Genomic DNA, 27,636 nt, shown 5'->3' with positions numbered 1-27,636 from the left:
TAAAATTTAACAACATATATCGTCCAACTATTATCTACTAAATATACTCCACTCTATAATCGGTGAAATACCATAAGTTACTGTAATTCGAGAAAAATCCGGTCCTAATCAAGATAAAGGGAAAGGAAAGGTCACTTCGACGGTGAAGAATGATGAAAGCCACGCAGTAAAACTGGGCAAGAACCCACAGCGTCAGGTATTTGCTAATACCTTCCATTCAGTCGCGGAAAAACGCCACAAAAAGCACCTGTCGGTCAGATGAAAGAAATTTTATGGTGAAAAAAAGTAGTTATAAAATAATAATTGATTTACGAAGGCGCGGCTCTTTTCCGTTCAAGTCTTGCCCCAAAACTCTGAGGAACCCGGTTTATCTCAAAGAAAAACGCAAAATCCTACTTCATAATTACAAACACGCAGCGAGAACAATAAAGGGAAATAAACCTTAGAATATAATAAAAAAAATTGAAGAGTCGTATGTACCTAATCCATCCTACACATCGAAAATTGTACTCGGTGGAAGAAAATTTATTTTTTAAGTCGGCGAAAAATAATTTTCACTGTTGCATACACGGAAAGAATATTGCAGTAACAATTATATTAGAATTATATGGCCTTCCACAATGTTTTTTTTCTATAAAGCTGGATCATATTGAAAATCGTGGTAATATAAATATTACAGAAATATATATATATATATATGTATATATAATAAATTTTACTTGATATGCAATATAAAAAAACATTCAAATATAATTTTGCAATAGAGTCCAATGTATGTAACATTATTAAACAATTATATAATGAATTCTTTGCATACATAACTCTGCATGGTCCAATATTACAATTTTGTGGTGATTTTTACTACAATGCTTTCTCCATGTACGAATACGTAGCGAAATTCATTTAAAAAGACGAAAATATTGAAAAAGAAGAAAAATATTGCAACATTCCCGCTGTTGATTATATACACTTTTATTTTAATTGCACAATTGTTTCGCACTGTTTCGCCATTCGCCGCGTCGGATTCCATTTTGTCGACTGTATCAAGAAAGAAAAAGAGAAAGAGATTGCATCTGTTTCGAGATATACTTTATGTCGATATACTCTATTTTGTATTTCGTCTTCGCCCAGATTCTCAAAGCCGGATCTGAGTAACCAACCTACGTCATCGATACATCGAATCTCTTATTGTTTCAGTTCGATCTTCGTGGGAGGCTGCGTGCGGCGCGCAAAGATAAACACCCATACGCAAGAATAACATCTTCCAGGTCCCTCTAATCACAACACACTCGGGAGATATCCAGTACATAAGCGAGGAACACGAGTAGGAAAGCACTTTTGGCGGAGCTGTCGGAAAAATGTGAGACGGATAGTGTGTATGTGTATGTGTGTATGTGCGCACGCGCGCGCGTGCGTGCGGATCATCCAAGGAGATCATTATTCACTTGGGGAAGGATTGACAATTTCCGTAGGAAAACAATTCTCGGAAGGAGACGCGCGAGGAAGTTCACCTCGGAAATCGTTTATTTCCAACCACAATCTAATCGGAACGAATCGAACGATCCCGCGTCAATTTGCGACAGGGTGATTAAATGCGGATCGAGCGAGAAAGGAGGAACGGCAAGAACTGACGGGACGGGACGGGTCGAGTGATACGTCCAGGGTGTGTGAACTGTTCGAATGAAGCAGTGTAGTTCGAGCCTCTTCATAAATACGTAACTTTATTCGGTTTACCTCAATACATTCCACTCTGTTCTACAGCGTTTCGCAATATCATCGAAAATAGAACGGCAACTTGTGTTACGCTCGATTCTAATGGCACTTCTTCAAGTTCGCTAGAGGAGATAGTGTTACGTATACGCGTTACAATATAGTATTGCGAATACATTCTATAGATTTCAACGTACCGATTAGCAATAAGTTATATGAGAGATTTGCGAGAACCGCCTTTTTTGCCCACTTTCGCATTACACGGATGCGTAGAAAGATCAAAATTCGCCCGAGACTTCATCGAAGATTGCCAATAACAAATTTATCCTGTGAAAGATAGAATTGGAAGAAGCCGACGGGAAGTTGATTTCGCTAAATGACGAATTCTCAATATTCAGTGCATCTCTGTGAATTATTTTTTTCTCGAGCGCGTTGCCATGATACGGTCCGAAAACAAAAACTCTGAGACTTTGTGGTTTTGTTGTAAGATCTCTGCTCTCACTACTGTAACCTTGGATTGATGACGTCAGAGGCGAGAAAACGCATGCCAAAAATTATTCTGTCATTTTCCAATAAAAAAATATCTGTATGAAAGATCTGCACTTCAGATCACTTGAGCATACCAAAGTAAAAGTATGATTAGCGAATTTGAGTCAAAAATTAGTAGCTAACTAGAGGCTAGATAAAATTTTCTAGTTCGTTGCCAACTCGTTTTTGCTGATTATTCACTAAAATATAGAATCGGATTTGCGATATAACCATTGTTTAACCATTACCACATACCAAATATGATAGAATAGAGGCGCTGTCTGTTCTAAAATACATAACCTAGCTATTGTATCGCCACTAGCGATTTCACAAAATTAGGTAGCTAATCAAAATTGAGGCTACTTAATTCCATAAAGATCTCAAAAAAGCAAAATCAAGCGTTGGATTAGTAACTGGCTAGTAACTACTTATGCGTTTTCATCTCATAACTGTAATTTTGTTTAATCATCAGCTAACTTACTTATCTAGCCACTAGGAGAAGCGAACAATAGATTATTGGCTAGTAGTTAGACACAAATTTATTGTCTCGTGATTAGACATCACTTTTAATAAAATGTTCTGATAGTTATCCTTTTCCCTTGGCAAAGTTAAAGAAAAAGATTGCATGTTGTGTTAATTTTAAAGTTACTTATTAATTGATCTAATTAATTGATCAAGGGAAAAGGATAACTTTCGCAACACTTTACACGTATGCGCTCAAGCGATCTAAAATATTCTTTCATAAAAGTATCTTTTTATTTAAAAATGGCACGCAACAATTTTTGGCGCCTTTTCGTTTCTGACATCATCAATACAAAGTCACACAACAATGAGACCAGGAGAGCTCTAATTTTTCTAATAAAATAAAATTCGCACTATAATAAAGGCCACAAGACACAACACGGTGAACTTTTCCTCATTAGAGACGTAATAGTATCACACTACTCCGGAATAGATTTCAGATGTTGAGAGAGATGTGCGAGAAAACATTGAAATATATAAAATACATAAGAAAATATATGTTTACTCCTCCAATTCCTCGGTTTTGAAGATCGGAAATCCGATTTCGCGAGATTCGAGTACCCCTCGGGGGGTGTTCTTGTCGGGAAACGCAGAAACATCAAAACGAAACGTCTATCAACGGCGATTATACGCGAAAAAAAAATGGACATCGCATACGCGTCTTACGTGGAGGCACATGTGTTCAGTCCGCGATACCGTGTGATATTTACTGAACGAATCCGCCCGGGTTTGCTTTATCGGAGCAGTAACTTGCGATGACCGCGAGTTCGGAGTGAGTTTAGCGTAAATTAATCTCACCGCCAATTTATCACCGAGGTAAAACGGATAACGATCGCCCATTACGGAGTCGCGACAGCGACTTACCGCCTAAAACGCGTCTCGTATCCCCTATTACGACTGTAAAGTCCCGACGAACGACAACGTCGTTCAAAGCATCGACGCGAAATTCACACACGCATACACACGCACACTCTAGACTGCCCTAGGAAAAAGTTATACAAAATATGACACGATATCTGTCCTACGATATGCAATCAGAGCGTGTTATCACTCGTTAAGACCTACGCCTACATTTATTGCCAGTCGAGGGACATATTGCTAGCGATATCTGCCGTAACGATTGCAGAATGTAACCGTAAAAATGTCTACGTGTAAACGCTACATAGGTGGACAAAACAAGTCTCTGCACATGTATGAACTGTGCAGCCGCGATGGTCCGTGCGAAGTCGATAAGAAGGGGAGAAAAACGATGTAGAGTAAAGCTCCCCCGAGCAAGAGGAGCGATAAAAGCTTCGTGGCGCGCTCTTAATAAACGGCAGTCTCGGCTCTGATTCGTCAATTTCCGCATAGCGCGTCGCGTCAACGTCTAATGATTCTCTAAGATGCAAAACTCCTTTTGGCAAATTCGCACACGAATGAGGTAACAATTGTGCCAGTCGCGCATGGCGCACACGTTAGTCCACTTGCGGCGTAATATGATTCATATTCGATCGTATATTTCTTAGAATATTGGGGATACTATTGAAAGAAGTCAAACTTAACGAATAAGTATAAGTACCTTTTACGAAATCGCCTGAAATTATGTACACTGTCGATGGGTCGTATAATTGCGCGACTAATTCCTGTTGTGCATTGATAGAGATACAAAATGGAAATAATTACAATTTTTAATAAATACACGGGAGTGTCTAAAGAGGATGCGACTAACGAACAAAGAGAACAAACGTAACGACACAAGGCGAGAAGGAAAGAAAGGCAGGGTGTGTGTAACAAAAACAGCGTCGTATAGATGAAAAATATTAACATTTGTCATGTAACAGGTAAAACCGAGGCGGAGCACGCGCACGCGCACGGACGATGACCGCCTTGGAGAGATAGCTCGCAAGAAACAACAAATCGTCCATCTTCCAGACCACGCGTCTCGGAAAACGTCCATTCCGTGGGTCTGTCGTTGGGAGACTCGCGTCGCAATCACGAATCACTACGACGCAAAAGCTCACCGTGCGTCTCAGTCCGACGTTTCAGTCAATTGTACAGAAATATCAACGGCATATTTAACAATATATGCATATAACGCTTAATAATAAATAAACGTGTGAAGAATACGAACGAATGAACGAACGAGAGTCCTAACACTAGAAGAAGGATCGATAGTCCATCGAGAGAGATGGCTCACTTTACCTTCCAATTGGATCGACCGTTCGTGAGCGGGGGAGATCGAACGGTCGCAGGCGAGGAGCACGACCAATGCCTTGGAAAGTCTAACCGACGGCTAACCGACGACTTATATTCCTGACGACACACCATCACTCTGGCACTTGAACAACACGCGGGGTAAACTTACGAAAAGTCGACGTGCAAATCGACATAAGGCAACAATCGCGCTCCCGACACTTGCTCAGAGATCGGTAACCGGCCCCATCACACTGCTATCGATGCTGGATGGGATTTTGGGGTCGTGCGCGAGCGACGGCTCCTTGCCACTTCCGGATGCGTCCGAATTCTCTGCGTCGCTGTCGACGTCGTCGTCCTCCTCTTCCTCTTCATCGTCGTTGTCGTCGTCCTCGTCATAATCGTTCTTCGCGTGACCCTTCTCGTCCCCCAATGACAATGACGATGACGATGATGACGGTGGCACGTGATTCGCCGATTCCTTGAACGGGTCCGAAGCTGACACGATGCACGCACCGGAGGCCGGGACGTCGCGAATCTTGTTCACAGCCGTGGCACCGTTCACCTTTTTACGCAGTATCTCCACCAGCTTCTCCAGTCTGACAAATTATGTTTTGCGTCACGTTATATGCGGTCATCGGTGCCTCTGGATATGTGCCTCTTTCACCGGTAACGCGGCCAAAGAAATAATGTCATTAGAAGCGGGCAAAGCAAAAATTTCAGCGTAAAGCCAAGCCGCCGGCTAGAAAACACAAGAACGATGCGTTTTGGTGCCTGCCGTCCAAATGAAGCGACACGGATGTGCTTGGGAGGAGGCCTGCCTGAGATGAGGAAGACCGCTGCTTCCTCGAGGAGCGGGAAAGAGGATCATGCAAGCGGAATGACGGTGCACTCGCGATGCAATTCGGTTGTGTGTCGAAGAAAGAAATTCGACTCGGCGAAGGTTCAATCGGAGTTCAGTCGCCGCCACGTTTGTTCAAACGCGTTGTGGACTGAGAGGCCGAGATGAAGAGCGACGGAGCTTATTTACTCTCGGATCAAACCTTCGTCGATTGTGTGACATTCATTACAAATCGATTTATTTTAAGTTTATACTTTTTTCTACTTGTAAAAGTACGAGTGCACATTGCAAATTTCGTATATTAGGGGCTCTCTCTTATTTCTAGTGAAAAATTATTTTTGGCAAAAACGTTGAAGCAGCCTACGAGATAAAAATGACTTGGAAATATTAACAATGATATGTGCAGATGCAAAACGTGACATCGATGTGAGATTGTAACACAAGTATCAGATGCAAAACGTGACATCGATGTGAGATTGTATCACAAGTTACATCAAGTTTCGCGCGAAAATGATATAGCGATGATATGGCGTTTACAACAAGGAGACACGTAAATATAACATGAATAACGAAGGATGTGTATATTTACATACGCACACGCAATGATGTGTGTAAGATACATGTATATATACGATATATACACATATATGAAATGTATAAAGACGAAACATGCTAAGCTGCCAAAGCCATGCTGACAGACACTTATTGTATGAACTAAAATCAGAGAAAGTATTTTATACATGTACATATTGACCTTCCATTGTGTAACATTTAATATATAAATATCAACAAATATATGTATATATTAAATGTAAACTTACTTATTTGTTCGTTTATGTATCAATGTCCCCGTATATAAGATTAAGACATTTAAATCAGCATCTGAGTATTAAATTAAAGTGAATATTAAACTTCGTACAAATATGTGCGTAATCAATAATAACAATGCATTTAAGGGCGTTTGCACGTTTAGCCAATTAGAGCGATTGCTACATCGATCTATAAAAGCTTCTTTAAGCATTAACCGTCATCGATCAGTGTCCTATTATTCCTTCATTCAGGAAAGGATACATTTACAGTCAAAGAAAAAGATAGAATGCAAAATAACTAAAGTTAAATTCACTCTCGCTAGAGGTGACAGTCATAACCTCCAAGTAATAATCAAGATCTTTTCTCTCTCGATAAAACATGGAAAGTACGAGACACAGCACGAATGAATCAAGTTTTCACAGTATCTATGTTCACGTACATAATCGTTTGACACACACATATACCCCGAATTAAATATCGTTATCGAGTCGCAGAGGAGCATTATGAAGTAAAATCCATGTCATTTGCGATATAAATCGAGAACGAAATCTCTCTCTCTCTCTCTCTCTCTCTCTGTTTCTCGAAACGAATGGGACGACTCACATCGTTCGCCGTGTGTGTGTCGATTTGTGTATGATCCTCAGCAATGACACCGGGAGACAATGTATTTGCCGCGAATGTGAAGCCTGAACGCAGCTCGAAGCATGGGGCGTAAAGAGTACGACGGGCACACACGTCAAGATACATCTCTACATCCAAAGTAATATCACAGTTGCAAGAACAGAGACATCGTATCCTCATGAAACACAAAAATCGTCAAAAACATCGTCAAAAACATCGTTAAAAACGTTTAAATAATTCCCAAGACCAGCTAAATATGGAAGATTATAAGAGTTAAAGTTCGCTTCAACGATGATTTGACGATAACATTCGCGATAACTTCGTTATGACGAGTATTACGGTCGTTTACGACAGATATTACTATAGGATGTAGACTTGAAAAAAGCATGCATGACGGGTGAATAATGAGAGACCTACGTGCTATTCGACATGTACACAGAGTAGTAGTAGCCTCTAGTTAAGCCCTTTGAAGCCCCTCCCCCCTTTTTAGCGGATATTGGCGATGAGTGGTAATATATCGCTTGTTCTTTTCTCTCGTTTCGACCTTTCGCTCTGTTCTAGCAATTTCCGCTTTATTATTATTATTGCTTTTTGGCTCGGGACCCCGCGCGTAACCTAGATATAGGCGGTGGTGTAGGTGGCGCGTGAAGGTGCTGTCAGGACTCTGGAGGTCAGGATTCTCGTCGAGCAGAGGTCTTTCGGTATGAACGAGCCGCCGCCAACCACAGCGACATCCGGCACCTCGGCGATGGCTCGGCTTGTGCAATCGTCGTCGAAGCAATTCTCGTCCCTGTTTATCGCATCGCATCTGTACCTTGCATTCGAGCACGAGGCTGTGATCTCGTTGCTCGACACGCCGGCCCGTTGGCGGATCTTGTTGGTCTCGTTGGACGACTTGGAGTGGCCCTTCTTTCGTTTCTTCTTGAGACTGAATAGCGTCGCGGGGAAGCTTTCCAGCGGATTCGCATCCTCCATCGAGACTTGCACGGCCTTGTCCGCCGTATTGTCCGATGCATCCTTTGACGAGCTGTTCTTCTTCTCGAAACTGTCCAATAACGCGATAGCTATTTCGACCTCGTTCGCAGTCGACGGTTCATTAGTTTTCTTTTCTTCGCCGACCAATGGGTATTTTTCGCAATACAGCTCATAGATTTCCTTCGTGTCGAGCAAACCGTAGTAAAGCAACTCCGCTAATTTAGCCGAGTAAAATATGTTTCTGACGGGGTCTGCCCGTTTATAATCCTTGCTCGTACGATACATGATCTCGTTTGCAATCTCGTTCGCAATCTCGTTCGCGTAAGCCGCGACATCGAAGTCGCGACGTTGGCAGGACGTCGAAGTCGCCTCTACGGGCAGATCGATCTCGTCCACCTTCAACTGCGGCTCTGGCGAGCTATCACTGGACACGACGACTCCGGAATCCGTTCTGATGCGAGCTTGCGTCTCGATGACGAGAGGAACCGCCACCTCCGCGGAACAGGGACGAAAAACGGAAGTGGCAACGGACACGGGGATGGATACGGAGGAAGTGTCTGCGATTATGATGTCGGGCACGGGGGATAGGCAGCGGGTGTCGGTAAGAGCGGTACGCACGGGGGTGCTGGTTATATCGGGCGTTTCGTAAGTTACAGGCGTGACAGATCTGGATACCGCCAAGTTTACGCACTTTGCCGCGTGGTTCTCGGCCAGGGTCCTGGACGCGCGCGCCTCCTGGAGCTCCCGTCGCAGCGCCAGGGTCTCCTCCTCGAAGGCTGCGATCTCGCGACCTCCGTTGCTAGTGCGAATAGAATGACGAATTTTATGCGGTGAACGCAGCGAAGCTATTCAAGCGTCCCGAAACTTTGGGAACCTTCAATCAAACATTGGAGAGGATCGCGAACCTCTCGAAGGTCGCGTTCGTTGTGGAACAAGGCGATGGATGGATGGACAGATGAGACGGCAAAGACAAATCATCATGGATGGTGAGACGAAGGTTTGCGTGCGACATGGCGAAGATTGGAATGTATCTCGACGTCTTCTACTTTACGATAAAGGGAGATTATTCGTACGAATTGATCAAATCAACGACTCTCGAACATAGATCGTGTCAATCGATTTAAGGAGTTTGTTCACTAAGTATATATTTTTCCAGATCTCTCAAGAGGCGTATATGTTCAGTGGCGTCTCGAGAGAGCTATTCATGAACTCACAATTTATCGAAAAAAATTATGTTCTTATATATTTATTTCACTATCTAAATAATAAATGTTAAGTTGAAACTAATTTCAGGATACTATCTTGTCACGTTTCGCTCAGTACAATGTTATTCAAAGGTCAAAAATAGTAGTTTTCTGGACTACAATTGACCGTTAACAACAATTGACCCTTACAATTGACACGAAAACCGTGCAATGCATACTATTCTTTCTTAGTAAATTTTTTTTATTTCGATAGTATCACTTTTTACGAAGTTACACTGGAATAATGACCATTTATGTCGCTTCTATCATACGATTATATATGCAAAATTGCAATATTTAGTATAAAATTTAATGAAATTTTAACTACAAATGTATTTTGCTGCGACAAAATGTTACGTTAAAGTTTTGTATAATTTTCAGCATTCTGGTTCTGAATAAACTCCTTAATAGTTTTGAATGATCACAGGAACGGAATAACGAATCTTTGAATGTCGCTATCTCGAAACATACCGTACACGCTTCATCGATAAGAACAAGATTGTTCCCAAAATCCGTCACAAGTGTATGAGAAACGTCATGCTGCGTCTGTGCGTGAAAATTATGAGCAAAGAATAGGGCGAATATTACGAATAGCTATGATATAAATTGTAGGCGATTGCAGCAGAATTGACGTATGATCAAAGCCAAGTCGTGATCATGAGCAATGATGATCAGTTACAGGCAATTACAGAATTGAAGCCGAGTATTCTGGCGATCTTTTCCGCGAAGACGCTCCCAAGTCTCCTAAGTCGAGACATACATCGTCGAAACACTCGTCAGAGGTAGAATAGAATGGAGTGGAATAGAATGGATGCAAATCAGGTTTGAAGCAAAGTCTTCTAGGCTGTATATGCAAATAAGTTACTTACGTTACGCTCAGCTTCAGTGTCGTCAATTCCTCCTCCAATGTGGCGATATGTTTTTTGCTCTCCTCGTATTGGTTGGTTACTTTCGACAATTGATTCTACGATGAAAAAAATAGAACGCAACTTGGTATTGCCTGTGAAACACCTAACCAGACGAAACTTAACGATCGAGGGACACTACCAGACAGAACAACCAACGAAGTTGCAAATCCTACGCGTAAACTTACGAAAAATGATTAAACGCTGAATAGCTCGACAAAGAAGGAATTATTCCAACATCTACAACTGCCTGATCGTAACAATTGAATCATCTCGAGCCCACCTTTTAACTACCTTGTCCTGTGACTCGATATTTAAAAGACAAACGCGACACGCTCGGTGACGTGCACTAAAAAAGAAGAAGAAGAAAGAAGAAGCGAGGAATCCAGCAACCTTGATCGGCTCTCACGTGCAGCAGAATTTACATGGATGGGGGTGAGAGGGATGGACGGGTCCCCGAGGTTCAATTACGAGATTGCCAATATGCAGGCGACATGGCGGTGGCGGCAGCGGCCATCGCTTCGGCTGATGAGGCTAATGGATGGTTGAAACCCGAGAAGACACGGCAAAGAGGAAAAAGAGGCCAAGGGAGAGGCCCCTGACAGCCGCTAAGTGCGCCGTCCTCCACCCTTGCGCTCGTCTAGTCCCTCTCTCTCTCTTTCTCTGTCTCTCTCTCCCTCTCTCCCGCCCTTCTCGATCCCACTTTCCCTGTCCCTTCGGTCCCCGCCCCATTTTGCCTCTGCAACACTCTGCCTAACGGATGCCCCCATGTGAAACCTAATCACTTTTAGCGCGTCACGGATATTTCGTATTATGTCTACATTACGTTCTCCGGTATCGGTCGACTTTATCAGTCGCGGCGGTCGTAGTTTTCCCTGCCGATTCGACTCTATTTTCTTCCCCCACTTCGCAAGCGCGGCAAACCCTTATCGACTGATAAATTTCTCCCGAGATAAACTTTCGGCCCAATATTTCCGATAAAAAAAAAATAACATGTGGGAAAGCGTTGTCCCTTCACACAATCCAATCTTTCTTTTCTGTCTCCCCATTCCCTTCCTTTTTTCTTTAGCAAGATGTCGCACATACGAATCGTAAACAGTTGGCGTGCTTCCCGAGAACAGACCCGTCGACCCGACTTTCCGAAAACGATTTTCAAGATTCCGTTCGTTTTATGGATCCGCATTCTTCATCGACCGCACCTTTTCGCGTCTTTTCACACCTCGAGCGTTTAAAGCGAGAAAAATGTATACATATGCGTATTGTGTTTCCACGTTTGATTTTATCTTTATCGCGGTATGCTTATTGGAGTAACGTGAAAACAGAGGGTGATCGCGAACTTGCATGATACAGTTACGACGGAGAGAAGCGTAATTTTGTGTCAGTTAATGCGACACTTCTTCCTCTTCACTGAGTTATTATTGTCGCGTCGATACGCATATGCGGCTTTACGTAATATAACGACACATTCGCGTGCCCGTGCTGGTAATGTAAACTCTACTCCAACGCGTATCACGATTACCGATAACTGCATAAAAATAGTACATGCACGGGAAATTGATTTTTCTTCCCTTTTTTCGCGAACTAATCAATAACGATACATGATCACCTTGCTGCGCCGTGTCTACACTATATCTGATTCAAGGACAAATACTGCTAGAAAGATACGATTGTAAGACAGAAAAAAATGGTACGAAGTACTCATTCATGTTTTGCACATATTCAAGTAAAATTCTAGATATTACAATTAAAATTAAAACTTTTTTGTATTTATTAGAAAATTGTTTGTGGTACGTAAAATTTATAACAGAATTTATAACAGAAGCATTTCTTGCTATATCTATAAGCAAATTTAGATGGATATGAGTATTATACTTTCGTTTGTTTTTTGTCGCTAGTCTTTTTTATCTACGACAGTTATTTTTACAAGAAGTGTGACTGGCCCTAATCTAAATGGGCGCCACAGAGAGATCTTTTTGCTAAATTTCACAAATAGTTCAAATATATAAATTTTGTGTCTATATATTGATTAAATACAAAATATATAAGCCATATCGCAGGTTTTGCTATTCATTTGTCCATCTAGGATTCTTCTAAATAACGTCTAAATAACGTTTGCTATATATGAGTGCAAAACCATTTTTTTGGAGTGCACGAAAAGCAGTCTGCAGATTAGCCTAAGCGGGAACCATTAACGGGATGTGAACGAGATGAGTGTAAGTACGCGAACAGAAATTGATTGTACAGGTTTCGCGTATGAGCGACAATCGGGAGAGGGGAAGTAGGAAAGAACCGATGGTTGCCAGGATCACCTGGCTGTCCTAATCAAACAGAATGTAGGAACGTCTGCGCAAACATTACGTCCATGATCGTGACCCGGAAGAGCGAGTGCCGAAAATATTAAACCGAGTGCTCATATTACCGTGGCTCAATCGCAAAACGACGAAGCGAGAGCACAAGAGAGTAAAAAAAATGGGTTATTCGTTGGTCGTTGCTTTTGTGTTTTCCTTTCCCACATTATTCACAAACTGTTGAATTACATCAGCGTCTTCTGTTTGAACTACGATTATTCTTTTTTTAGATCTGATTTTCTAATGTTCTCGATTATCAAAGCTTCTTGATTAGCAAAGAAAACGATAACGCGTACGATAGCGAGATATAAGCTCGTATATCACAACAAAATTTTGTGGCCATATAGAATTTATGGGCCATTTAAATATGTTCATTAAAAAGAAAATTTGGTTTCTTGATGCGGTTGCTTAATGGACAACTTGATATAACAAGCTTGATATATAGCTTGAATTCGAAATAAGAATAATAAACTATTTTCAAATGCATCAAATTACTTTGGTATTTTGTATTACTTTCGCTGAGTTATACAAATATGGCGCGAAGATACGTCGTTTAAGAAAAATTTATAAAAAGTTACTTAAAATTACACGAAATAACGACTTTTCTATCTAGCACATACCTTCAACTCTTCTATTTCTATAGCCTGCTGACTGTACCTTTCCTCTAACATGGACGTCACCTTCGCGATAAGACCTTCCTCATATTTTTTATTGGCTTCTCTAATTTCCCGTATAAATTCTAAAACAAATATTTTCACGCATATAATATAGTATTTATTCTGTGTAAGAATACTTCAGATTATTGATAAAGATTGTTATGTTTATGGTTATCTACCTGATAACATTCCAGGTTGATAGTCTGAAGAGGCACCGTGTTTATATTGTACCAATTCAGCTTTCATACTCTCAAAATATGATTTGGTTACACTGAGTTCTTTGAACAATTGGCTATTATACTTCTTCAAATCTGTTATCTGTACATAAAAACAGTATCATAGTATATAAAATTGACATGTCGACAATTGTAAACAATGAATGAAGCAGGCTTTACAGGCAATTGACAGTTAAAATATCATTCTCTAAATTTTCTAGAGTGAAATTTCACTCGAAAAATATAATGACCATTGAATCACTCCAATTTGAGTAATTTTTTCTCATATAAAATAAAGTCTAAATCATCGAATGAAAATTTCAACTGAAAATTGGAGAATGGATCTAATATGTTTCACAATCTTAGGAATATATTCACTCTAATTGACTGAAATATTTGCTTATATCGAGTTAAAATTCATTCTAAGCTTAAGTTAATATTCATTCTTGCAATTTCAAGTGGCAGCACCTTTATTATGGCTTCAAATAAAAGTACTTTCACTACCGTTACTTTTCATTTGACATTCCAGTGACATTCCAGTCCAAGAAATATAAAAAATATAAGGACTTATTGATGCACACATACATTGTGTTACACATATATGTCGTACATATACATAATATTCATACATTATTCTAAAGATACCAACCTGTTCCATAAGGGACAATGCGAGTTTATTGGTGCGTCCAATTGTTATCACCGAACTTTCACTCTCAGCAGAGTCATCGCTGTCTAGATGAGAGGAAACCTTAGCAGGTCCAAGTCCAGGATCAGAATATCTTCTGTGTTCTGAATTAAGTTCATCACCGTTGACACCACTGTCAGCATTAGGTGGTAGACTAGCGTAATCTCCATTCTGATGAGCAATATGTACAGTAGACTCTAAACCATTCTCCAACACGTTGCCACAGCCATTGGCAGCACCACTGCTGGCCTTGGAGTAAACGTTTGCAGAACGTTCATTGTGGATAGGCCTAGGTGTATTGTGATGGACAGTTCTGACGTTCGGCAAGGGTACAGGCTGGTACAGACTGTACACGGGTGGCAGTGAAACCGGCTGCATAGTATATGTCACCGGCATCGCCGAGTAGCCACACACACTCGGGTCGGACATCGCGGCGAACAAGCGTTGGCCACTGCCCTGCACGTTCTGCGGCACGCTCGACGGCCACAGCATCCGCGGCTGATGGTACTCCACGCCACCCGATACCAGGCCGCCATCCTGGCTGTTCTGTTGGCCGCAGCTCCACGCGTCCATCGCGTTGCTGCGGCGGCTGGATCGCCTCTTAGACTTCCTCGATAGGTTATGATACAACGGCACCGAGGTGTCCGACAACCTGTGCGCACGATTTGCGTTGTTTATACCGAACATAACCCCGTCGCAGAGCGCGACGCCCTTTTTGTCCTGCGATTCTTGTACGAACCTGTTCTCCATCTCGACCAGCGGCTTGCTGCGCATCAAGACTCGGTTCCGTACGACGACGGCCACGACATCCACGGCACGGAGATATTAGGCGTGTCGATCAGCTTGAAATTATCATACGTACAAATCGCGATCGTGGGAAGCTCAGAGATATTCCTGGTCCTCTCAACGCCAATGACACAGATCACAACCTTCGCGCTGAATGCGCCGACGCGTATTGGCGCGCTCGCACGTTCCGCTTGCGAGATTCGCCTATGACACCGACGAGGTAAAGACCGTTGGTTTTATGGGATTTTGCGCGCTTCAAAATTTAATAACCTCCTGTCGGTAAATCTGTCGGTAAAAATATGTAAAAGCGGATGCGGATAGTAACTACAGAGACCCTATTCTTGAAATTTTTGCGTATACGTAATTTTCATTGCGCAGCTATTTTATGATATGATTAAACCTGCGCAGTAAAATTTACGTATACGCAACTATTTCAAAAATAAGGGCCCAGTGCTGGGATTCTGTAACTCGTTATTGGAGTTAACGACAGTTTCGTTATCATTGCGCAGCTTTTCTACGGTATACAAAAGCTGCGCAACGATAACGAAATTGTCGTTAACTCCAATAACGAATTACAGAATAGGGCTACAGTAACCCTATTCTGTAACTCGTTATTGGAGTTAACGATAGTTTCGTAATCGTTGCGCAGCTTTTGTATACCGTAGAAAAGCTGCGCAACGATAACGAAACTGTCGTTAACTCCAATAACGAGTTACAGAATCCCAGCACAGGAACGAAAAACAAACCTTTGAATATATTTTATTGTATATTCGAATGCATCACGATGAAACATCAACCCTGGTAGCACATGTTGGTTTTACCCACACAGCAGAGGAGTCCAAAATATATCACAGGGATATCCTAAAGATATATTTGGGATATGCGATATCTTCAAGATATCCTTATGATATATTTGGGACGTTCCTGCTGTGTGGGTATAAACGTACGTTTTATTATCGTTTGTAAAACATATCAAAAACGTTTCTTAAACGACACGTGTTACTTGGGAAAATAGTTGTAAATTACAAAATTACTACTTTGTTACGCATCAAATGTCCAGATACTTATAACAAATAGCTACAAATAATCGATAATATAAATCTTCTTCAATTACCTTCGGATTCCTTGGGGTTTCTTCGACAATACTACTCAGTGCTTGTTAACCTCGGTGGTATCTGCGATTACCAACGTTAGTTATCAATGAGAATAGAGAAGCAAAATCGTAGAGACGATATTAAAATAGTTTCGTGCACGATAATGGCTGCGTTCCGAAATTCACTGCCAGTAACTGAAAATCTATAGTTCATGTCACGTATACTATAGAATTTCAGCACTAGCAGTGAATTTCGGAACGCAGCCTATGTCTTGAATACAGTCCGCGATGCCATCCGTAAGGAGAACACGATCGTTATAATTTCGAGCCGCTAACGAGTCTGCATTCAAAGTGGAGGCTTCGATATTTCTTCTTCTTCTTCTCAATTTTGGCTCCAGGCTTCCCTAGGCTGCGTTCAAAAACGTCACCCAAGTATACCCGTTACGTTGGAATGAGCGAGATACAAGAGTGAGATAAAAAGAGAGGAAGAGTACTCGAGTGACGTTTCCGAACGCAGCTCTAGGAATTCTGCCCCACCACAATGTGCCTAGTGAATTTGCTCACTTTTATAATTTTCACTTCGTTTCGAAATACACAATCGGCCTCCAGACTTCGATACTAAAGTAACGGTTATTTAGCCGAGAATCGAACCGTACTCAGTTGAGCCTCGATCTATCGATAATATATCGATCAATCGTAGCTCAGTTGCGCTTCTCGGCCACAGCAGAAAATTGTCGCTATTATCGCAAGTATCGCAACAAAACCTCAAAGTGAGAAATGGCACATGAAAGGAAACAGGTAGAAAATAATATTACTAAACCGATCTTCTGCGAGTTATCTGCCAACGAGTTAGAGCCGGAAATTACAGAGATCGAGAGCCTATGCACGGATTGCGGCAAAAATGTAAGTGAACATAATGTATGATGAATAAACAGTTTTCTAATGAATATTTCTAATGCCTGCATTAATAGTTATTACTTGAAACCCTTCTCTGTGATACTTATAATTTAACTGAAAAACTTGGATTTAACTCTGAATAAAAATGAGAATATTCATACATGAGAAAAATTTCAAGTAAAAATTGTATCTGCTTGGAAGTCTAATTGTGTCTATTTGTTTGCAGGGAATCACCAAGCTGTTGCTCACCAAAATTCCACATTACAAGGATGTGGTGCTTATGTCCTTCGATTGTGAACACTGTGGTTATCAGAATAACGAAATACAAAATGCTGGCAAGATAGGGGAGAAGGGGATCAAAATAACACTGCGTGTCTCATCACAACAAGATTTAAATCGTCAAGTGGTTAAGTCTGACTACACCAGTATTTATATTCCCCATGTGGATTTCGAAATTCCTGCACGTTCCCAAAAAGGTGAAGTTACAACAGTGGAGGGCATAATAAATAGGAGCATTGCTGCATTAGAACAGGATCAACCGAGGCGCCGGGAAGAATTTCCGGATACTGCAGTCGCGATAGATCTATTTATTAGCAAATTACATACACTAAAAATATTAGACGAGCCTTTCACCATCATCTTCCAAGATATCTCAGGAAATAGTCATGTGGAAAATCCAAAAGCACCACTCAAGGATAATGGATGTACCATAACATATTTCAAGAGAACAAAAGAGCAGAATCATATGTTAGGATTTTTCTCTGACAATGAGGATGCTTTGCTCAAGCCAATACAGGAAGGAGAATATTCTCTAGAGCAATTTGAAGGCGAAGTAATGACTTTCCCCACCAATTGCCCAGATTGTAACAGTCCTTGTGAAACAAACATGAAACTGACAAGTATCCTTTAAGTATAAAATCAAATTTAATTATCAATAGATTTAAATTATTATTTGATTAAATATCATTATTAGGTCTCTATCTAAGTAATTTTGTTTATTTTACTCCTAATCTACTAGAAATTGTGCAGGAATATCAACAGGAATTCTATTCTAGATTGTTATGCTTGTTCTCATTTGAGATTTTTCCTTAATAGAACATTTAGACATACCACATTTCAAGGAGGCCGTCATAATGGCCACACTTTGCGAGCATTGTGGTCACAGAACTAACGAAGTCAAAAGCGGCAGCGGGATCGAAGATCAAGGAGTTAGAATCGAAGTAACAGTCACGGGTAAGGAGGACTTCGGCCGCGATTTGCTCAAGTCTGAGACTTGCGACATGGAGATACCCGAGCTCGAGCTGGAAGTCGGCCCGGCGACTTTGGGCGGTCGTTTCACGACCGTCGAAGGTATCATAGCAGCGATGAAGGAACAGCTGTCCACATCCACGGCTTTCACTGGAGACACCAGCGATTCGGAAACCGTGAAGAGGATAGAGATGTTTATCATGCAATTAGAAGAAGTTCTAAACGGCCAGAAAAAGATCACCTTGATTTTGAACGATCCGGCTGGCAACAGTTACGTGCAAAGCCTTTCCGATAACGGACCTGACGATAGATTGAAGATCACCAAATACGACAGAAGCTTCGAACAGAACGAAGAACTTGGGCTCAACGACATGAAAGTCGATAATTATTAGGGATAATTATTCTACTGAAAGAGACGAATGTTAGAAGTACTATTGTTAAAGTACAAAGAGACGGTGATGGTTATAGACGACAAAACGTTTTCAACATATTAGACTGTCGTCGTTGATGTAAAATAGGTTTTATTGTTGAAAACTTTATCATGTAAAAATACAAATTTTATATTATTTTCACGGAATCTGTGTCACGCTCGGGGGTGCGCTACCTTTCACTCGCCTGCGTCCCTAAAATAAATAGACTCATATTATGAATTCTCTTTTATCGTTAAAAGCAAAGTGGCTTATAGAAGGTAATCAGAAGCTATTTTTAGAGATGCTTTTAGCGATTCAGTATATAGGTCATAAAACTTTATACACTTCTGTGTGACCACTCTTTATGTAAGAATTTTAGAAGTGTGATTCGATGAAATATCTGATGTATGTATTGTACGTGGTGTGCACGATCGGTATCGCGTCGAGTTTCTTCAGGCTGGGTAACCGTCTTATAACTTGCATACGCCAGGATTCCACGTCCATATTTTCGCATATAGGATTGTTGATGAATAACAGCTCTTGGAGATTAGGTATCTCCTGCAAACGATTAAATTCCGCCCAGTCTTTTACTAGATTGTTGCCCATGTACAGAACTTTGAGTGCTTTGAGTGCAATGACGCCTTTGATCTTCTCAATTAAGTTGTAAGATATCCACAATTCTTCCAAGTGGTCTCCGATTGCCTCCAATCCTGAGAACGTTTTAATGTTGTTTCGGCTGAGCGACAAGATCTTTAAATACTTTAGTGTGTTGATACCGCTTATCTTCTCGATCATATTCGTCGACAAGGACAGTTTTCTGCGGGTGTTTTCATGAAACTGCTTATTAATTTTTAATAGACACCCATATAAAGTTTTTATAATTAATTATTAATTTATTATTATTCTTAATAGAATAACGAACTCGACGTTAGTCAATGTCGCCAAGCTGCTGTCCATTTTCTCGATTGGAGGCCATTGAAATGATAAAATTATCTCTTTTTGTTCACTCGCCACGAGTCCCGTTCTTTCCTCCCATCTTTGAATAGCCTCTCTGCACGTCGTCGCTTTAGCCTAGATGTTTTGTTTTACTCATTATATAGCGAATTATTTTAGATATATTTAAGATTATATTCAAGATATATAATTTACCATAGAGAGTTTGTGCGAGTAATGTCAAGTTTTATCAAATGATTACGAAAGTTCTTGCTTTAATGATAAATTAACTTGCATTAACAATTCGCTGTAAATAATTTATATACATATCTCAGCAATTAGAAAATTGATCAAATAGGCGACAAGATGCAAGACTCGATGTTCAATGTAGTCACGCATGAAGTTTGATATTTTTAAATTTTGCCGCGCATACTGAATGAAAACTACACAAAGATGTTCCTGAAGTTTTTATACTTCCAAATTTTTTAACTAGTTTAGAATAAAAAAGTTATTGAATGGATTTACCGCGATACTAGGGAAGTTCTACCAACGGCTAGTTGGCCTTGAGTCTTAAGGCCGGTTTATGATGGCCGTAATCCGTTAATTTATGCAGAAACCTTAAATAATTGACCAATCGCAGTCGATTATTCTTCCATAATTCAACTATGATTAGTCAATTTTTTACGGTTCCGACATAAGTTAACAGATTACGGCCACATAAACCAGCCTTTAGAGATATATTCTATAATGCAGGATTCACATCGCATCCGATATCCGACGTACGACGTCCGATATCCAATAGAAAAACAGCTTTCTAATATAGAATTCAATTCTCCATTGGAAGCTATTTTTTTATTGGATATCGAACGTCGTACGTCGGACATCGGACGCGGTGTGAATTCTGCATTAAGGTTTAAAACTTAAAGCGAAGTTGTAGACCGACACTTAAAGGAACGTCTACATTGAAAGTAAACAGTAAAAAGTAGGAAGTAAGAATAAGAAATTGACCAATCATAGTTGATTATTCATCTCACATTCGACTGTGGTTGGTCAATTTGTTACTCTTGCTTCCTACTTCTTACTACTTACTTCCAATGTAGACGTTCCTTAAAGGGAACTTATAGTATTCTTATAGTATATGTTACATATGCTATAGCATTTCTAGTAATAGAATACACGCGGGTGTGGAATCTGAACGCAGCCTTAGGTGCGAGTCCAATGGTCCGTAAACATATCCGTATCCGTAATTATAAACAAAATCGAGTCGTGATTGGTTGTGATATATATCACTTCATGTATATCCTTCATGTATATAAAATATTTATATTATATTTATATAATATTTTTAAGAAATAATTTGAAATAAATATTTATCATAAATATTGTGTGCTGCTGAGAAACGCACTACTTTCTGCACACCAAAGAACCGTATTCGTACTTAAGGTTCCTGCACATTCGAAACTTAGGCTACAATTTTTCGGCAGCCGCTTGGATTAGGATGCTAAAAATTGCAAGCAGTTGCATGATTCTGCTTGCAACTTAAATTAAAGAACGGTCAAGATGTACGCAGTCTGCAGCTTGATGTGCGCAACTGGATATACAGAACGATTAAATTATGCATCGGATGCATCGGGTTGTATCTGTTGCGAATAAAAGAACGCACTCTTAGGGTGAAGTCCCATGGCACGTATTTTCGCGTAACGCGTAACCGCGTAACCAATCATATCGCTAGCTAGATCCTCCGTGAATTCTAGGGAAAAGTTTTTCCGTTTAGGTGCGAACATTTTGTCTTGAGAGAAAAATTGTCCAATCGGACTTCAGTATCACATGCATTAATTAACCTCATCAATATGAATGTATGTAATATTGCATGTATGTATAATGTAAAATTATAGACGCGTTCTTCTGCGCTTGTTGTTCTCATTTCTAAAATCGTATTCTATATAGCTTTTCGGACGAAGCGCAGAAAAATTGCAAAATTGCGCAGCCGGCAGGATCGACGTTCGCAAACGTCAAAGCATCCGTCGTGGCGTAATCCGGAACTGGCCAATAGCCGTCGCGGACGCGCGCCTCGCGTCCATTCGTTGGCCCGCCGTCCGTCAGATGCGCTGATACGCGCACTGGCCGAAATCAGTCGCTCGTGAAACGTGTATAGTTCGGTTCGACCGTGTGTTCCCGATACCGCCGATAAAATGCCAAATCGACCAAAGAAGGACAAGGTACGTGCATCACGGTAGTCCATCGTCGCCGTCGCCGTTACCCCTCGTCGCCGTCGATGATTTACCTGCGCGCGCGGAACGTTCGCCCGACGTCTTCCCGGTGGTGGTGGTTGTGTATGTGAGACAGAGAGGAAGACTCAGACGAAGAGAGAGAGAAATAGCGGTGTCTCCATTGTGCGCGAGCAAGACGGCGAATTCGGGGAGGGATAGAAAACGCGAGGAGAAAAAGAGAGAGAAGTTGAGAAAGGGAGAGTGCGAGAGGAGCGTCGCACTTGCACTCTACTGAGAGGAATCGGGGAACAACCCCAGCAGGCGGATCTTCTCGTGAACTACCCGAGGGTGTAGAGCGTGAACCTCGGTTTCTTGACCCGATCCCGATTCCGTGCACGCGAAAGAGACCGCCACCACCGTCGTCGCGTTCGCCTTCGCTCTCTACACTCCGTCCGTCGCATCCGAGCGGAATTAATCGTGCGTGCGGTGCGCGATCGTGTGTTCGGCCCCGTTCTCGTCGCTTTCATTGCGGACGCGCACATCGTCGACGCGACGCGACGACGACTACGACGACGACGCGCGCCGTTGCTCACTCGGCCGCGCGCCCGGAACAAGTGCAATGGTATAAAACACTTCTCTCCGTCGTGCGTTTCTTCCCTCGCGTCTCTCTCGTGCTTTCTATTCCCGACGACGACGCTACCTTCTTTCTCTCTCACTCACTCACTCACTCACTCACACACGTCTTGTCTTGGCTCCGTGCATTTTCACACGTCGCGAGTGTGCGAGAGTGCGAGAGCGCGAGTCAGCAAACGCCATCCGTTGCAACGAGTCGTCCCACTCGTCGCAGCCTCGTTGCAGCCTGCCTGCGGCATTCACCACGCTCACTATGTTCCAGGAGACGACGAAGGGCAGCAAGGACAAGGCGAAGAACGGCAGCAAAGACGTCGAGACCGGTGATGAGGTAAGGTTATATTCATCCTCTCTCTCTGTTCCGCCTCTTACAGTATCCCCTCGTTCCTCTCTTTCTCTCTCTCTCTCTCTCTCTTCCTATGTTACCGTACACATCACGACTTCTGTCATCGCGAATGATCAAATGTAGGCGTGCGTGACGTTCACGTTTGCATCGTGTCACGTTATGCACACGTCGCTACCTTTTGCACTTCTTTCAGGGAGCGTCCCCAATGAGTTTTTTGGTGACAGGTCGGCCGCATGGCCGACATACCGACATCTTGCGTGCTTTGTGAATTTTTAGCCGGTTTTCCACGAGCCCTTGATACGTCCACCTTGTCTGGTATGCGTACTTATGGATACACTTATCCATATGTGCGTGTAATGTATTTTGTAACAATTTCTCCTTTAATTTATCCAAAATTTTGGCATTTTTCTAGAGCAGGCTCGTGTTGATCGAAAAGTCTATGTTGTTTCTACCGCCAAGGCTGGTGTGTGTGACACCACGTATTGCTTGCTGAAGTGGATAGCAATGGCACATTTTGTTCTTCACATGACTACAATGTTCACTGGTCCCTGTGAACTACAGCACATTGTACTGTTTATGTAATTAGCAGCCAAGCGGTTAGTGTTTTATGGCTGTGCTTATTGATCACAAAGGAGTATTTATATAACCAACACTAATAGCACAAAGTTTATTTATATTATAAATAACATTCTTTAAAAAGGGCACAATTTGTCACAGTTACATGATGACAGTATATCATAAATTTACACGTAATGTCTTATTTATGCTTAAACCTATCAAGTTTGCTATATTGTTCTTTTTGCTGTTATCGCTTGGTGATCCTTTGATGTATATCTCCCTCCATACTCTTATCTAGTGTTATATGGTCTAGAACATTGAATCCACATAAATAACATGGACATTTGCTTAATTGACACGAGAAGGGCCTCTATTAGCTTTAATTAAACAAGTTTCTGTATCTCTTAAAAGATTAAGGAATCGCTCTCTTCCAAGATGTATCTATTCAAGCTTGTTCCCATAAATCTGAAATGAAATGAAGGAATCCAGTGATTATGTAAGTTAATTTGCAGATATATTACCATAAGCAGATATGACCCATAAGCCAAACTCTTTTAATAATCATTGTCTGTGTACTTATCTTCGAATACTATTATCTGCGTCGCGAGAACCTCGTTATCGCGTTTTCAGGTAGTTCCGTGTACTGTTTGGCGATAAATATTTTCCTCGCGAGAGCTATTACCAGTAGCCACGCTTGGAACGAGTCGTTTACACAATTGATATCGCTGAATGAGCTATCTAACGCCGCAGAACAGGCTCGTTATTCACCGAGCAATCAGATAATGATAGTTATCGCATGGTTGAAACAGTTTCGAGCTAGATGGCGCACCTGTGACATCAAGGGCTCGTAACGAACGCCGTATAATGTTGCAAGAAGCACGGCTACCCATGCGTATTTCGTGTACAAAAATAAACCTCACGGTGGAAAGACGACGAATGCCAAAGCTATTCGGCTATCTTCCCACTGATGATTTTTTCGCGGACGACCTCTCCGCGACGCGTCACGTACGTTCGTTAACGCCCAATTATTTCCGCATTATTATGTATCTCATAATTAGAGTGACGACTCATGAGAGACAAAAGTCGCTCAACGAAGCGTTTTGCTGTCGGTCGAAACACGAGTCCCAGAACACCTGTTTCGCGGTGGATTCGCGTGCTATCTGCAAATGGAAATTTGCTTATCATTCGCGAATACTTTCGCGATAGTAAAACTTTCACGTGTGTCGGGTCCGTTGTGCGCGAAACGAAGAAGCGAGTATCAAGTGCACTTCCCGGCGCCGTGAGATTATGTTCTTGAACTTAGGTTTTTCTTTTTTCTCGTTCTCCTTCTTTTTTTGCGCGAAGTAACGATCTAATTTTTTCCCCCTCGCAAATTATACGTTACTTCGGCGTTCGCGCTGATACGATTATGCGCTGATACGATTATATGCGCTGATGTCGAACTATCGCGCGTGAGAGAGAGAGAGAGAGAGAGAGAGAGAGAGAGAGAGAGAGAGAGAGAGAGAGAGAGAGAGAGAGGAAGAGAGAGAGAGCGAATCGCGATAAAAATTTGTGCGCCGGGACTTTCGCGACGTCCTTCCCGTGAAAATTGAATTACGTAAGAAATCGCTGTGCATAATCTGTCTGCGCTCGACGTTTCGAACATTCTGACGTGAAATTCCGTCGCTCATCGCGCGATAATTCCACATCTCTCTCGTGCGCGCTTCTCTCGCCGATACAACGAATCGATATCGCATTAATTTTGCACGTAACGGTAATGTGACGCTACGTAAATATTTATTCGCTCCATTAACATACGTGAATTCATATTACTCACAATGCCGACAATTTAGGGCGAGTCGCTTGATCTCGTTCGTTTCCATTGCAATTTTTTCGTCTTTTCTCGGCGTTTATTACGTAATAATATTTGCAAGTACAATGATATTTATTATAGTCAATAGATAATAGCTACACGATGCGGCTGTTCCAAAGGAATCAATATTTGCTAAAATTATTCAACAAATTGGCTTTTCCCAATGCATGAAAAAATGACGGAATTACCTGCGCAATTCCTCGCAATTTCTTTTCCTCTATTTTCCCAAGCGATCGTTACAGAAAGACATGAATGGTGCTAAATATGCGTCGATCCAATGTCAAACGCGCTATACTTATGCACACACACGTACACACGTGCTCGTTCGTCGCATGCGCGATCATTATACAGGATGTCTGATGATACATATAAAACGTGTATGTGTGTGTGTGTTTGTGTGTGTGTTCGTGTGTGTGTGTACGTATAAATGAGGTTGAACTAACTGAAAAGTTCCATTATTATTTCGCAAATAACCATGTAAAGTTTTAAATTATTAATTAAGGAAGATTAATGAATAATCACATGCGCGATACTGTAGATAAACTGTGATGGCGACATTTGCTGTTATGTACTTGTACATTAGATCAAACCGAGCAAAAAAGTCCTTTATCAAATCACATAGATTTTTAGTTATTAATTAAGAAAGATTAGCGCACGATCGCGTGCAATCATTAAAGCCAATTTAAAGGCGACATATAGGAAGTGACAAAAACGACAAAAGAATCATGGAATTATTTTATAGGAAATATAAAATAGAGAGTAATGAAATTAACCAGATATGGAAGAAAATGGGAGAAGGAAAAGGAAATAAAAGGAGTAGTGAAGAGATCGGATAAGAAGGGGAAAGATAAATAGATAGGTGTGTACAGCTGAAAGGAGGAACAGTGTTCGGAATATTGTATACGAGGACGACAGTACCCGCGTTGAGTGAAATAGGAAAGTGTAATTAGACATGATAGAAATAAGGAAAAGGTATACATATAGTGTACAGGTAATGTAAAAATTAATGGTGAAAATTAAGATTGTGAAAGGAAATTAAAAAAGGTATTTAGGTAACAAAGATGATACTGTAAAATCAATTAGAAAGAGAGATAATAGGAATATTAGTAACTAGATAGGTAAAAATATAAGGAATAGATTGATATATGTAATTAAGAGGTATAATTGTAAACCATTTTTCTTCTTGGCTATATAAGCTGAAAGAAAATATACTAATACTCTAAATGTACTAATTATATGTACTTGTTTGCAAAATGGTAAAGAAATTTTTTCTTCAGTTTGACCCAATCTACACATACATACATAAGAGTTTTGTATGTCAGACACCTTGTAAATACTTATACCACCACTTGACGCCGTATCCACCACGTGATCACGGACCGCGTGTCGGACTTTAATTCGTCGGTGTACAAGATGATGTACGAAAAAACGTTACATCACTGTGTTAAGGCCCGTGCACAGGTTCCATGCACTACGTGCGACGATATGAGATAAATTTATTAACGCCGACGCCGTGAAAAGATGACGTAATCGCGGTCGCTCATCGCCGCGCGATTAGCTATCGCATTTGGCAGTGTTGGTGTATACCTGACGATAGCCGGGGCACATGACAGCGCGTGCAAGAGAACGTATTTCTAAAATAAGTGTCGCGCACAAATTATGACTCCGTGGATCGCGGTAGTAGTCGCGGCGATGCGCCCAAGTGGAAGTCACTTTTCCGCGTCTGTACGTTTCCCGCGAAGTGATGCAACTTGCGACTTGCGCGTTCACTAGCGTGGCGAACGCTTCTTGTAACGCTGAAACTTAAACGAGTGCGTGTGCGTGTATGTCTGTGTTTATTCATGTGAAACTGTCACTTCGACGCGATAATGTCTCCGCGTAGTTTCCATCGGCGATCGTGCCAACGCCTTTAGTTATCAGCGCGTGTGATATTAACTGAAATTGGTAATAATAATAATGATGATCTCACGTTAATACACGAAAGAAAAGATTCGGTCGGATTAACTAAATATCTGATGAAATATAAGCGAATCAGAATTCAAGTTGAAGAGTTACCAGGATTCCGTTTAACAAGATTTCTGATTAACCAGAGATTTGCTTAAGTTGAACAAGAATTCAACTTCAAGCGGAATTCCGGCTCGTTCATATCTCATCGGGTATTCGGTTAATCCAACTGAATGTTTTCTTGCCGCGTAACAACGTCAATTTCGTCGCATCGCGATTTATTTTTGGGAAACTGCGGGCCTCTCTGCCGTCGTCGCGTGCTCGTCGTGGCTCGCCGCGGTGCGACGCCTGTTAATGAGAGATCATGCAGCGATCCCGTCGGCTGTCACGCAAAAATCTCGTCCACCCGCTGAAACCACGCGGTGGAAAACGGCATCCTTCTCTCTCTCTCTCTCTCTCTCTCTCTCTCTCTCTCTCTCTCTCTCTCTCTCTCTCTC

At 41.4% G+C, this 27,636-nt stretch overlaps 4 protein-coding genes and 1 long non-coding RNA gene across 10 annotated transcripts in view; 3 read left to right on the top strand and 2 right to left on the bottom strand.

Annotated features, from left to right (window-relative positions):
* Positions 1-6,593, top strand: part of LOC116849234 — a 67,658-nt gene extending 61,065 nt beyond the window's left edge. The window contains exon 2 of the long non-coding RNA XR_004379103.1: positions 1,198-6,593. This is a non-coding gene — a long non-coding RNA (uncharacterized LOC116849234). The remainder of the gene's footprint in view (positions 1-1,197) is intronic.
* Positions 5,995-16,249, bottom strand: LOC116849232. The gene is made up of 7 exons (XM_032826174.1): positions 16,133-16,249; positions 14,972-15,303; positions 14,197-14,884; positions 13,512-13,650; positions 13,297-13,415; positions 10,293-10,387; positions 5,995-8,978 (listed from the first exon to the last, which is right to left on the bottom strand). Exons 2-7 carry the CDS (start codon positions 15,004-15,006, stop codon positions 7,820-7,822), a joined length of 2,235 nt encoding a protein of 744 aa, XP_032682065.1. The 5' UTR covers positions 15,007-15,303; positions 16,133-16,249; the 3' UTR covers positions 5,995-7,819.
* A 544-nt stretch (positions 16,250-16,793) lies between these two features.
* On the top strand, positions 16,794-18,833 carry LOC116849206 (zinc finger protein ZPR1). Its single transcript, XM_032826128.1, has 3 exons — positions 16,794-17,014; positions 17,235-17,907; positions 18,113-18,833. Exons 1-3 carry the CDS (start codon positions 16,889-16,891, stop codon positions 18,646-18,648), a joined length of 1,335 nt encoding a protein of 444 aa, XP_032682019.1. The 5' UTR covers positions 16,794-16,888; the 3' UTR covers positions 18,649-18,833.
* Positions 18,827-20,161, bottom strand: LOC116849207 (dynein light chain 1, axonemal-like). Of its 3 annotated transcripts, XM_032826130.1 has the most exons (4): positions 19,816-20,138; positions 19,589-19,737; positions 19,085-19,483; positions 18,827-18,879 (listed from the first exon to the last, which is right to left on the bottom strand). In XM_032826130.1, the coding sequence occupies exons 1-4, from the start codon at positions 19,816-19,818 to the stop codon at positions 18,864-18,866; spliced, it is 567 nt and encodes a 188-aa protein (XP_032682021.1). In that variant the 5' UTR covers positions 19,819-20,138; the 3' UTR covers positions 18,827-18,863. The 3 variants fall into 3 exon arrangements, with proteins under 3 accessions (XP_032682021.1, XP_032682022.1, XP_032682020.1); XM_032826131.1 differs by lacking the exon at positions 18,827-18,879 and having other exon boundaries at positions 18,988-19,483; positions 20,125-20,161; XM_032826129.1 differs by lacking the exon at positions 18,827-18,879 and having other exon boundaries at positions 18,988-19,483.
* Positions 20,162-21,670: 1,509 nt separating this feature from the next.
* Positions 21,671-27,636, top strand: part of LOC116849151 (serine/threonine-protein phosphatase 2A 56 kDa regulatory subunit gamma isoform-like) — a 25,456-nt gene continuing 19,490 nt past the window's right edge. For 2 of the 4 annotated variants that reach the window (XM_032826036.1, XM_032826028.1), the window contains exons 1-2: positions 21,671-21,818; positions 22,705-22,770. In XM_032826036.1, the coding sequence (XP_032681927.1) occupies positions 21,792-21,818; positions 22,705-22,770 (93 nt within the window). In that variant the 5' untranslated portion in view covers positions 21,671-21,791. Of the gene's footprint in view, positions 21,819-21,884; positions 22,432-22,704; positions 22,771-26,778; positions 27,140-27,636 lie in introns of those variants that run through there. The other 2 variants (XM_032826029.1, XM_032826033.1) reach the window with 2 other exon arrangements.

The sequence above is a fragment of the Odontomachus brunneus genome, unplaced genomic scaffold (assembly GCF_010583005.1).
Source record: "Odontomachus brunneus isolate Ranch 3 - 2012 unplaced genomic scaffold, Obru_v1 Obru_scaffold_108, whole genome shotgun sequence".
In the NCBI taxonomy this organism is placed as follows: Eukaryota; Metazoa; Arthropoda; class Insecta; order Hymenoptera; family Formicidae; genus Odontomachus; species Odontomachus brunneus.
The sequence above is the reverse complement of the archived record's forward strand: the minus strand, read 5'-3'. Positions and strand labels throughout refer to the sequence as shown.